The 13,650-nt window shown below is 43.2% G+C and overlaps 1 protein-coding gene across 1 annotated transcript in view; it reads left to right on the forward strand.

Annotated features, from left to right (window-relative positions):
* Positions 1-12,924, forward strand: part of LOC119382813 (tyrosine-protein kinase Btk29A) — a 22,619-nt gene extending 9,695 nt beyond the window's left edge. The window contains exons 12-18 of the mRNA XM_037650673.2: positions 1,814-1,878; positions 2,414-2,520; positions 5,103-5,191; positions 6,085-6,286; positions 8,292-8,410; positions 9,292-9,449; positions 11,709-12,924. Coding sequence (XP_037506601.1) covers positions 1,814-1,878; positions 2,414-2,520; positions 5,103-5,191; positions 6,085-6,286; positions 8,292-8,410; positions 9,292-9,449; positions 11,709-11,780 — 812 coding nt within the window. The 3' untranslated portion in view covers positions 11,781-12,924. The remainder of the gene's footprint in view (positions 1-1,813; positions 1,879-2,413; positions 2,521-5,102; positions 5,192-6,084; positions 6,287-8,291; positions 8,411-9,291; positions 9,450-11,708) is intronic.
* The last annotated feature ends 726 nt before the right edge of the window (positions 12,925-13,650 follow it).

Raw genomic sequence — 13,650 nt, forward strand, 5'->3', positions numbered from 1 at the left:
TCTGATAAGTACTTAGCCTTCAAAAGAAAAACGAAAATTTTGGAATGGTGTCAATTTATTTCTCAACATAGTCCCCTTTCAACTCTATACACTTGACCCAGCGATCCTCCAACTTCTTGATCCTGTCAGAAAAATACGTTTTCTCTTGAGCTGCAAAGTAGGCTTCTGTGGCGGCGATAACTTCTTCATTCGACTCAAAATTTTGTCCGGCGACTGACTTTTTTTCAAGTTGGGAAACAAGAAGAAATCACTCGGGGCCAAATCTGGAGAATACGCTGGATGGGGCACCATTTTGTAGCCCAGTTCGACCAACTTGGCCGTGGCGACGGCACAGGTGTGAGCTGGCGCGTTGTCATGGTGGAAGAGAACCTTTTTCTACACCAAATGTGGCCGTTTTTTTTTTTGCAATTCGGTGTCGAATAGGCCCAGTAATTCAGCGTAGTAGGGTCCTGTCACCGTTTTGCCTTCTCAAGGTAGTCGACGAAGATCACACCTTGAGAATCCCAGAAAATGGTGGCCATCGCCTTTCCGGCCGATGCGACAGTCTTCGCCTTGTTCGGAGCAGGTTCTCCGGGTGCAGTCCACTGTTTCGACTGTTCTTTGGTGTCTGGTGTGTACCAATGGATCCATGTTTCGTCGACGGTCACAAAACGACGCAGAAACTCCTTCGGATTACGTTTAAACAGCTTCAAACACTGCTCTGAAGTGGTCTCACGGACGCGCTTGTTGTCCGGAGTGAGCAAACGCGGCACCCATCGCGCCGACAGCTTTCTCATACTCAATATTTCATGCAGTATGTGACTCACGCGGTCTTTTGAGATGCCTACTGTCTCAGCTATCTCGCGCACCTTCAGTCGGCGGTCTGCCAATACGAGGTCATAGATTTTTGCAACGTTATCGGCCGTGGTAGCCGTTTGCGGGTTCCGTGGGCGAGGCTCATCAAAAACCGACGTGCGACCACGTTTAAACTCGTTGAACCAATTTTTTACGGTTGCCATCGAAGGAGAAGACTCACCGTAGACGGCATCCAGTCGCTCTTTGATTTCGCTGCGCGATTTCCCTTCCAAAAACAAGAATCGAATCACCAACCGATATTGCCTTTTTCCATTTTTAACGGACACACGAACATCACCTGCTTCCTCAAGCGGCCAAAACAAAACCGCCAGCCCGATTCGACTGGACCTTCGCATGTGTCCTTCTAAGAGAGCAAACTTAACATCAGTATGTGTCTCATGTGATAGAGTCACGCTCTCGCGGTGAGGCTAAGTACTTATCGGACCACCCTCGTATATATATATATATATATATATATATATATATATATATATATATATATATATATATATATATATATATTCTTTGCATGGGAAACTTTTAATTGCACCTAGAATTTTAGTGGTTAAGCACCACACTCTCATTCTCACTTACAGGGGCATCATACATGCATGCATTGCCATCGCATTGAAACTGGGAAGGGAGTTAGAAAATTGGTGCCAATAAATACTTGACTTGGATATCTCATCAATGTACATGGGAGGGATAGTTTATAGCACATGCAACAGCCATAACCTGCTACATTCTAAAAAAAAAAAGTCCCAGCATTCTGTCCTCTTGCTTACATTCACATTTTTCGTTTGTCCGATCTGTGGGCCTTTTTGATGTCTTTCTTTTCGTGTCAAAATGAGAGTGTGATATGATTTAGTGTGTTGCCTGTAGCATTGTTGTTGTAAGGTTCAAGTTCAAGAAAACTCTTATGAAAGATGTGTGCGGAACCAGTGCTGAAAAGTTGTGCCTTTTTTTTTTTTATCTGCAGACAAATGGGAAATTGACCCCTCCGAGCTGACTCTTCTAGAAGAACTTGGAAGTGGGCAGTTTGGTGTAAGGAGCCATTGTGTATACTTTTTTCTTAAATGTTGTAAGCCTTTGGAAATAGGCTTATACAGTCACAGTTATCACTGAAATTCCAGAAACTGTATTTAATCAGGCTGTTCTACTTTCAGATAAAAGAACATGTAGTGTGGGACTGCTTTTGCTTTTGGCTTTCCTACTGTCATGCACTTTAAATGTTACAATGTCAACTCACCAATTACTGAATAAACACACTAACCTTGGAAGAAAGGCAAGAAAAAAAAAGTAATATAGCAGTATAGACTATTTGAAGACACGCTTGCTAGGTACAGTGATTTCTTCTTCATTATGGTTTATTTCTCATTATCTTCACATAGTGAAAATAATCACTTAACTCATGTTTGTGTTCTATGGCAAGCTGATATCTTATCTCTGCTGAAAGGCTAAAACCAGGCAAGCATGCATTTTTTAATTATGTAAGGCAACATTCAAGAGAACTTGCTACATTTACATTGGGAAGATTACCACGTTTACCATATGTGTACACTTGTGTTTGTGTAAACAGGTGGTGCGCCGAGGAAAATGGAGGGGCTGTCGAGATGTGGCCGTGAAAATGATGAAGGAAGGCACCATGTCCGAAGATGATTTTATCGAAGAGGCAAAACTAATGACGTGAGTACACTGTGTCTTGTGCTTATGTTAGGGTTGTTGTTGGTGTCTTTTTTGTGTGCTACAGCACACATCCAGCAGGAAGGCATAGATTTGATCATTTGTTACTGGAGCCTTCCTGCTTCAGCTGTAGCTTTAGGATGTTTCAGCTGAAGTGTCCAAGCAGAGTTTTAAATGGTACACCTGACATACAAACGCTGATGTTTTTTTTTTACTTAGTACTGTATTAACAATGGGAATGCGTAGTAAAGAAAGGGAGAAATTGTAATCTATTTGAAATTAACTAGGAAGGACAAAAATAGAAAAAAAAATAAACGTGGGTTTCTCACAAACGGAGCTTTTCACTTGAAAAATAATTAAAAATAAGAATTTAGCCTGGTTAAGGGATTGGAGTCTTAATTAAGGCCTTTCTAGTATGGTTACTATGCCAACTGAGCCAACTAGGAGGGCAGCAGATCCAATGGTGACATTTAACAAAAAATGGCAAAGCTTGCACAAAGTTGCGTAAGGCATAGAGTTTCCTAAAATGACCTAGAGGGAACTCTGGCGCTGCGATCGTTCAGCCACCATGGGAATGATGGGTAGTACACGGATTTTCCTAGTCTTCGTGCTTGTGGGCTTCGAACGCACTTGTGGCTTTGTTTATTGCTATGTTTTGGTTTTCTTTCGGATAAAAGAATGGATCGTTGTGAACTTCGTGACCAGATTTGAATCGGTGAGGCTAAAGAAGTTAAAGTGGTGAAGTGAAACTGCTGATTTTTGCTGAACTTCGTTTTGCGACAAAGCGGATGCAGGCGACGCGGAGCCAAACGGAGCTGAAAGAACGAAGTTTAGACAAATCCATGTGCTACCCATGATTCCCATGCTGGCTGAAGCGCGATGCATTGCAGCTCCCATAGACACTAGCGCCAAAGTTCCCTCTAGTAAGTATTGTAGGAAACTCTATGGCGTAAGGCGTAAGGCTGGTTGCTTCTAAGTTGTTGCTAGGTTTTAGCTAGGCTAGTCACAACACGAATGTCCAAACTCCCAAACCGAGCGGTCGCACCTCTCATGGATCTACGGGCACGTCGTCGTTGGTATAAGGCTTCCATTGATTCGGGCTCTTCTTGCAGCCACCGTTGCCTTTCCCATTCCCTAGTATGGCAACTTTGCACTAGTCGTGCCAAGCCTGAAGGAAGAGCACAGCTGGGTGGCCTTCTTTGTTTCTCATAATTTTTTCTTTCTTTGTTCTCCTTATTTCTCTTTCTCTTTGCTTCTTGTATCTATTTTGTATCCGTTTCTATTCCTTTCTCTTTCACGCTCTTTTCATCATTACTTTTCTTTCTTCCCTTTCTTTCTCTCTGCTTTTTTCTCTCTCTTTCTTTCTGTTTATTTCTCTTGATCTTTCTATTTTTTTTCTCTTTCTCTCTCTGCTTCTTTATCTTTCTTTCTATATCTTTGCCTGTCTTTCTATCTTTTTATGTCTTTATTCCCAATATTTCTCTCTCTCTTTCTTTCTATAGCTTTCTCTTTTTCTCTCTCTTAGTGAACCATTGGTGAGTAGTGGTATTTGCCCCAATTTCTGCGGCACATACCCTTTGATGATGATAGTTTTCTGATAGGCCACACAAATAATGGCCAGTTTAAACAGCTTCGCTATTAATAATTGATAACTCAACTCGCAGAAACACTGTACAAGCAAGCTTCGTTTATTAAAACACGTGATATCGACGGAGTTTGGTTCGCTTATTAAGTGTATATACGTATGTTGTGCTCAGGTCACTGTTTGCTGGATGGGGTTGTCTTTAAGCTCTTTTGGTTGATCATCGTGGTAGTATTTTATGAATACAACTGCATGAGTTAACATGAGAAAAAAGAAAGTCACAGCTTCACCCTAAAGGAGAAGCAATGAATGCGATAGCAACAAATTGTAATGTTATACGAAGTGAGGCTGGCAGCTAGTTCTTTTGATCCAATCTCACGCAACTGTACAAAATGCTGGTGTAAGAGAATACGGCTGCTCCAGTGACACTTATCGCACAGTCTCTTCGCATTGAGAGCGCAGCATGTAGAAGGGTATACGAGCCGCCCGCTGATGGCTGCCGAGATAGCGAGATAGCGCGCGTGCCAGCGATGGTGACTGTACCCTTGAAATAAATGTTCACAGTTGCTGCTCGGTCGACCCCCCTCTCCTTCTCCCCTCGCGTCTTTTCATGCTCGTTAAAGACGGGTGGGGCGTTTCCTCTGCTTCGATGGCAGGGCTCCCGAGCGGGGTGATGTTATCGCATGCGCCCTCTGAATGACGGAGATGGGCCGGCTCGTTTGATCTCTACTTAAGGCGCGTTCGTTGCCCCCGCTCGCACACTATTACCTGTGGGTAGAACGTACGATGCGCGGGGGGATGTTATCAATTTGGACTTTATACGAGACATGACGGTGACGGCAAAAACCCGTCGACAGTGTCCATATAATTACTATCGCAATAAAAGAATCTTTACAAAGCTTAGTAACCTGACAACTTTTGTAACATCTCTTTGTGGTGGCTTGTGGCTTGGCTGATGTGCGAGTGATCTGTTCTCATCACATTGCTGTTTCTGTCATTTCAGGAAGCTACAACACCCCAACCTGGTTCAGCTGTATGGTGTTTGCAGCAAGCACCGTCCTATATTTATTGTAGCAGAGTACATGAAACATGGTATGCCAATTTGTGTCAAACTTGGTTTTTGATACGGGATTATATTTTTTGTGATCTTAAAGAATGAAAAGCTTGAAAGCTATCTAGAGACTCTTGCTTGAGAGATAGTACTATCTCTGTAATGGCAGATCAACTGTAATTTAATAGCGGTGTTCTACTGCGCACGGTGCTACATTTTTCATGAAGGTGGTGTAAAAGTGCTCACATTCTTACAGTATAACCTTGGCTAGGCTCCTGCACAGCACCGTACATTAGGGTTGACAGTGATTAGTATTCGGTTTTTTCTGCAGGAAAAAGATTGTTGAGAAGTATTGTGTGTTAGAAGGCAAACTGGTGACGCTCATCACAATCAAGGAGGAAATCCCTGATGCCTACTGTTAAGATCTAATTGACAACACGATTAAGCATTTACAGGGACTGGCAAATTTTTTTATCAGAGATGTTGCTGCTATAGATTCGTGACGTGAGGAGTCAAAACCCACTCTCTTAGATTGTTCATTTGAGTTTTTGCATAAATCATCTAAATCTCTCAATGCCACAAAGGCTGAATTATTGGGATCTGACAGTGTAAATTTTGTCAGCTCATGTTTTTTCACATTCTGCTTTGTTCTTGATAAAGCAATTGATTTTAGCCAAGCAGTTTCGATAACTGAAGCCCAACTTCTTGGAGAGCACTTGAATGCTTTTAGAGACATTGAGTGTCACTTCTGCATCCCACTGACGTTTTCTTGGACACTTGGCACTCATGTGCCAACTCGAGATGCATGGTAGAATTGATACAGTATTGGTACCCTGCATTCAACTAAGGGTGTTCTTGAGATTCTGTAATCAAGTGTTTTGCTTCTTTGTTGGTTCACCTGTTTTTTTTACTCATTCACTCTCTGCTGTTGCAGGCTCCTTGCTGCAGTTCCTGCGTCGTCACGAGCGCGCCCTGTGCGAGAAAGGTCCTGTGCTGCTTCTTGACATATGCCTGCAAGTGGCCAGCGGCATGGCCTACCTTGAGCTGCACAACTACATTCATCGTGACCTGGCTGCACGCAACTGCCTCGTTGGCGAGAACTATGTGGTCAAGGTGGCCGACTTTGGCCTGGCAAGGTAATTACTTATACGTGATTCTCCACACTGTAAACAATGTCTTAAAGGAAGAACCAGTGCTACATGTTAAAAATGATTCCATTTAATGTGCCTAGACCACCTCAAAGCTGATGAGAGACAAAGGTGGATTCATGTGACAGACCGAACTGCCTGTTCATCCTGAAAGCTGAGCATGCTACTGCTGAATGGCATTTCATTCTGCCAGACCTAAGATCGATGATGCAAGCTGACTGTTTGCAAGTGTGATTCAGTGCTTCGTAGTACTAAAGAAGGAAAATTGTTCTAGGGGCTCATTTCTTTGTTGGATACAGCCAGTGAAACCAATAGACAATTAAGCCAAGGCAAACATAGGGTACATTATTTGTTGTTTTTAACTGTAGTGTAATGATTATGCCCTAAATTGAAAGGAATTAAAGTGGACGAAAAAGCACTCTTTCTGTTTGTGGGATCCGAACCCACAACCTTCAAATTACACATCCATAATTGCATCACATTTCATCTATGAATTGAATCGCCAATTCAGACCCGTCTTTAGATTTATTTCTCTCTGCTTGGTGCGTCCGGAACTAACCTTGTGTTTACAGCAGTTCACATTTCTGGTGCGAAATTATGTGACCATGTACTAGATAGGAAAGTGTGTACTCTGTAACGTGATAGTTTTGTAATGCTCGCTATGGTTTATCCCGCAACGTGAGGCATTGTCACGTTGAAGTTAGTGATGCCAGGTGTAGGCCAAATTGAATATTGCCAGCAGTAAACATTGTGAACATTTGAGGGAATAGCTTTTCCTTTTTTGTGGTTGCACATTATAGCTTTCTGGGGTTATTGTTTTTCAGTGTGTGACGATAGTACCTTGGTGCCTACTAGCTTAATGCATAACTGAATCTTGTTTCACAGAGTGTAGCTTATATCTGAGAAGGCCTTAAGGCCTTAAATGTCACTACTCGTGCGTGAATCTCTGGTACTACTGTGCGAAACATTTGCTGTCACCTGCAGAGGTGGAACAATGGCTAGTCATTGTGGTGGGTGCCACACTCGCAGATGAAAGCTGTGTTTGTGAAACTGCTGTGTTCTACAGTACTTGCAGCCATAGGTCGGCAAAAAATGTGGAGCTCACTCAGACTCACTCATGAAATATAATTCGACCTTAGAGCTCACTCGGACTCAGACTCACCAAAATTTTCTTCAACTGGACTCACTCGGACTCAGACTCATCGAAATTTTTCTTGGCCGGACTCACTCGGACTCAAACTCACCAAAATATTGCTCACACGGACTCACTCAGACTCAGACTTACGGCTATATCTGAGTCTGAGTGAGTCGACTCATGAATCCGTTATGGCATAATTGGCTGATTTGACCTTGGTGTCAATGCTCTTTAACACCAATATCCTGCATATTTGGTGCTCTACTTGGTGCCTTTTGATCTCGAACCTTCAAATATGAGTTATCAGTGGTTGCAATTCAGTAAGGACATTTTTATTGAAAGTGGTGACTCACACGGGCTCTTTTTATTAAGAACTTCCTGTGAAAAAGTGTGCGGGGGGAGGTCAACCTGCCTCCCCCCCACTCACTTCTACGTAACTCACGCCTCTGATTAATATAAATATTGAGCTGGCGTATTGAGGCTAGTAATTTGAAATATGTGTGAGTCGGCGGGAGTATAAACGTGAGCCCACATAAGGCTTAGTAATGCCGAAGTTGTGTAGATAGAACAATAGGTCGGCAAAGAAGTGTAGAGCTCACTCAGACTCACACAAGAAATATATTTTGCGCTTAGGGCTCACTCAAATTCAGACTCACTAAAATTTTTCTCAACTAGACTCACTCAGACTCAAGCTCACCAAAATATTAGTCACCCAGACTCACTCAGACTCACAGCTCGATCGGAGTCTGAGTGAGCCGACTCATGAGTGAGTTTGCCGACCTATGCTTACAGCCTGCGGTTTTTCGCGCATCATGAAGCACCTTGTTGTATTTTCTCTGTCTCCTTGTGATGCTGCAGATATGTCATTGATGACGAGTACACCAGTTCTGGAGGAGCGAAGTTCCCTATCAAATGGGCTCCACCTGAAGTACTAGGCTACACTCGCTTCAGTAGCAAGTCTGACGTGTGGGCATATGGTTGGTACTGTTTACAATTGAGCAATTGCTATCTTCTGATTGTCTTGGTCTTTTCTTTGCCACAAGATCCATGTGCGCAGTAAACTGCGACGCAAGGACACCTTCATTATATTCAATATTCTTTATAAGCATACACACCGATATTGGCATAAAAAAAGAATGCAAGTGTGATGCCTACAAAGGGGCAGCAATGTCTCCTGATGATTTTGAATGCTTTAATCAGCTTGCCATGCTAATTTGTGGTGTGTGCATATTACTCCTAAAATAAAACACATGCTTCGTAGCATTGTCCACATGCAGCTGCACAGCCTGTGTCTCTGTGTTATCACATCGGATCGGCATGTTGGTTTGTTATCTGCGGGCCTACAAAGCCAAGCCACTGGCCAAACTGTGCATATTGGCATGTCTAGAATATGCTATTTAGTGTTGCACTTGCTGAGTGTTTAGCATTTTTGCTGCTAAGGTGACTGTGAGTGAATACACTCAAACCTCGTTATAACGAACACGGATATAACAAATTATCGGTTATAACGAAGTAAATGAAGAATAGTCTTGTAATAGCTACAGTGTTACAAATAAACGTCTGTAACGAATTTTCGGATATAACGAAGTTATTTTCGTGGCAGATGCGACTTTGTTATAATGAGGTTTGAGTGTAAATGTTTGCAATATCCGAGATAGCCACCGCTGTCTCGGATCTTGCATTTTGTGTTTCATTATGGCAGTAGAATACTCATTGAAATTAAGTACTATAGCCAGTGAGATTTGTTTTGCCCTACAATCCAGTTTTGTTGTATACATATATTGATTCTTAATTTTAAGTAGATGTGTTCTGCTACTACTTGTGAACCTGTACGTGCTGCGATGAAACGTGTCCGCAGGTGTGCTAATGTGGGAAGTGTTCACGTGTGGCAAGATTCCCTATGGCCGAGCTGCCAACGCCGAGGTTGTTGAGCAGGTGCAGCACGGCCAGAGGTTAGCCCGACCTCCAGCATGCCCTTCTGACGTGTACCAGGTCATGCGATCCTGCTGGGAAAAGGTGCGAGCAGAATGCATAGCCCTAACTTTCTGGAATTTCTGCTTTGTTATGGCCTTCACTCATAAACTAGCGCTGTCTCGATTTCAGTACCATTGCTTATATTAGTTCCATTACCAGAATTTTTAAACTGTTCCAATTAAATCTACTAATGCAAATCGTCCTATGCATAGGCGTGAGCAGAGTTCTCCTTCAGGGAGCGGGGGAGGGGGCGAAGGTTTGTTGCAGCCCCCCCCCCCCCCCCCCCCCGAGTCGGAGCGCCCCCCTCCTAATAGACTGATCTCACCGTCAGTTGCACTACGCCACCGCTGCCGCACTGCATGTCGGTACTTGTAGTACTCGGTACGTTGAGCTGCCTACAGCTGGTGAATTCGCGAGCTGCATTAACGAGCTTTAGCGGCCTTATTTAGATTAATTGCGATGGTTGGGTTAACGTGCTGTGTGCTGGGATGCTACAACAGGAGCCTGAAGTAAAATGACTCGGATTTTACGTGTTCTCAAAGGATTTCAAGCTCCGACAGGAATGTCTGCGACAGTCAACGAAGTCGGAGAGAGAGGCAACTACCGCGCACTTTCTTGTTCAACGTGTTTGTGAACTCCCTGTGCATGATGCATCGTGGTTTAGCTGTGCCCCATTTCGTCATAACAACCTTGCTGCGTGAACGATGGACCGATCATAGACAGCAATAATTCATATAACGCGAGCTCGATCCCCTTGCCGGGGCGATCACTGCCAGCGGCGACAGATTGGATACAACGTCCTTTCCGGGCTCAACAGATAATGCTTTAATATATAGGGAGACCTAAACCGACCTCTCACCAAATGCGATGACGACTGTCAAGCGTCTAGCATGAACGAGACCTGTAGTACAAACCAAGATTATAACTGCATGCTGTGTACAGCTCGCGCCATGGAGTGCATGGCGAAAATTCGACCGTGCCGGCATCGCAGCCAACTTTGCCGCCGGGATTTTCGTATTCTTTTCAAAATGTGATAATATCGCGAACGCAGCGTATAGCAGCAGCAGCGGTAGCAAAGCTTAGCTTCTTATAAGCGTAGGCTATTAACCGTACACTGCCATTTCGAAGCGGTAGGCCTCGCGACGATACCGGCGCCGAGGTGCGGACACAGTTTTCCACCGCGTTCAATCGTCTTGCGTGTCGAGGATTGGTGCAAAACGCCAATATACCTGAAACACGCAGCAAGCAGCCGCACCAGCAGCGCTCCGAGAACTGCAACTAAGATGGCCGCAGTGCCGCTGTTGGAAACTCGCACATGCGCAGATGGTCTGGTGAGATCGGTCTATTATGTCAATGTGTGGGGCTGGCTTCGCCCCCCCCCCCCCCACCTAGGTGAATAGGGGGGTGGGGGCAGCTGCCACCCCTGCCCCCTCCCTCTTGTGCGCACGTGTATGGTCCTATGTGAAGTAAGCTAATACAAAGTGAACTGTGAAGTAAACTGATACAATGCTTCTGAAACTGGGGTTTCAGGAAAATTTTTTGGTTCAGCATAAATAAAAAAGCTGTTTTTCAGTATAAAATTGGGAAAAGTCTGTAATGATGTAAACTAGGAAATTAAATCATATAAAACTATAACCAGGGCAAAATGTACACAAGAACATAACTTTTATTTAGGAATGTGTTAATTTGTAAAAAAGCCTGCTGTATTTACTTGCACAATACCAGCTCTGACTAATATTGGCTAACCATTGGCTTGTGTTGGCCATACACTCTCATAACAATGTACTATGGTAATAGAATAATGCATGTGTGTCACTGCAGCTCTGCGTCGCTCCATTATACACTACGCCCAATACAACAAAGCCCTTTAGTGAAATTGGCCATAAGTTTATTGTCATAGGCAACTACGATACTCACCACAAAAATGTAATAAAACATTGTGCAATTCCAATTTTAATGGCATTGTTTAGTTGCAGTACGAACAGCCAGAACTTTTTAGCCAGACTTTAGCCAGAGCTTGCGCTGTGTTATTGTCAGCTTTATTTGCAATGACCACAGCGAGAACTCCAAGGCTAGAACTTTCATATTGTACTAGTTCACAATCGGTCTCAAAGATTTAGAATGTGTCCATTGATGGCACAGTGAACAAACAGAGTAGGATAGAGTCATGGCAGCAATGCTGTTGTTGGTGAGTCATGTCTAGTAATGCGCATGTGTGTGTTCTCATTGCAAGTTGGCAACTTTCATTTTAAAACTTGACCTCGAATTTTAACTAGACCTCTTTCTTTTTTTTTCTTCCAGAAACCAGATGCAAGACCGTCTTTTCGATCTATCAAGAGTCAGCTGGAGAAAGTAATGGATAAGGACCACTGAAGATAGAAATCTTTTGTATGGAACGAGCATGAAATTTGTGCTCTTCGACATCATGTGAAATTGAATGCACAATCATTTCTGACTGCAAACTTATGCCTGGTGGCCTGCTGTAGGTCGACATCAAACTCAAGCCTAGGTTGTTTCTGTACAACACCAGTGTATCTTGTTTTTACGAAACCTTTTTTTTATTGCTAGTGAATTTTTTGTTACTTGTTTAAGTTGAACAATGTGTGCATGCTCTCTTTATTAAGTCTTGATTGTTACTTAGTACTTATGTATAGGCAGTCTTGAAATATTGCTTAGAATCTCTCTTTTTTTTTCTTTTCCACACCTGTGTGTTTGGTGTTTGCACATGCAACGAATATTACTACAGCTGCCAACTGGGTGTAACCAGTTTTGTTGTTATCCATGACTTTACTGATGGTTTTATGATAGACAGTCATTTCCGTGTGCCGGCAGCTGTTGACAGGAGCTGCGATTGGCTCATTCTGTGTGCAATATTAGTTGCGAGTATGGAAGTGTGTGCGAGGTCGAGTTTACACTTTTGTTGCACTTATCTCACTAAAGATCTGCCCATGTGTAACAGCTGTTGTTTCTAGGCTGAATGAGCAGTGTTTTTCTGCGCAACGGTATTTGTGAATTAATGCTTGATTGTAGAGTGGCACAGTTAGAGGCATTTATATTTTTGGTTCTCATACCCGTGTGTGTGTGTGTTTGCGTGTTTAGCATGTCAGTCCTGATGCTTGTACTCAAGTCATTGTTTTAAAATCTTGACCTTGGAACTCCCTCAACTCCGTCTACTTGCCAGCGAGGGTTGTGTTGACTACGTCTATGCTCTCTTGCGAAGGACTTTTTTTTTTCACTGTGCCATATATCATTTTCCCTTGACACACGCACTTGTGTTCATGATGTTGGATTTGTCTGTTGACTTGTTTTTTTTTTTGTTTCGAAACTGTTGTTGCCTTCGGAGTCCGCTGTGTTTTTTTGAAACGTGGCATCATTTGTTATAAAAGTTGCTGCTTGACATTGAGCCGTTGAAGTGAAAGGAACAAGTCAGTTTAGGATTTTTTTAGTGTGAAGGAGATGTGTGTGAGAACATACTTTTTATGGAAACAAATAAACCATGTGTGCGAATACTCGGCAATTCTGAGTCTGTATTTTTCTAATGTTTTACATGTTCACTGCATTCCTTATTCAGAAATTTCGCAAGAAAATTGTTCATGTTGTGCTGTTTAACTTCTGTTCCTTTCATCCTTCACTTTTGCTGGCCAAAGTTCTTGCGGTGCAAGAGGCAGGTTGTTTGGTAGATGTAGTGAGGCTTTGCAGATGCTCAATTTCCTGCATTATGTATGACAAAAGGAATAATGTATAATTGCTGCAAATAGCGTGGGTATGATACAAAACCAAATTTGGATTTGAGGGCTTACTCTGCGTTTACACTTCTGAAGCGGAGGGGGGGACAAGACTAATGATAACATTATGCTGTTTTCACATTAGCAATACATATCAGCTGGTCGCACGCAACTATGCACTCATGAACAATGCCTGGCAGAGGCGGGAGAATGGCGTAGCCCCGTTGTTCTGAGGTGCTGCCACTGTGTCACTCGTGGCACAATAATTAAGAAGATGGCCTCAGCAGCAGCACATCAGTAAAGCCTGCATACGCAAAGACCTGAAACTAGCGCATACGTTGCGGGTAAGAGAAAACTGGAAAAACTGCAACCCCACGCCACTGAAGTAAGTCGAGTAAGTATGCATGTTTGGCGCACGCAACACCGGCCTATTGGTAGCCAGTATTGTAATTTGTTTACCTTTTTTAACTGTGGCGCATGCGCTAGTTTGGTCATGAACCTGGTGTTTAAAGATATGA

The sequence above is a fragment of the Rhipicephalus sanguineus genome, chromosome 2, assembly GCF_013339695.2.
Source record: "Rhipicephalus sanguineus isolate Rsan-2018 chromosome 2, BIME_Rsan_1.4, whole genome shotgun sequence".
Lineage (NCBI taxonomy): Eukaryota > Metazoa > Arthropoda > Arachnida > Ixodida > Ixodidae > Rhipicephalus > Rhipicephalus sanguineus.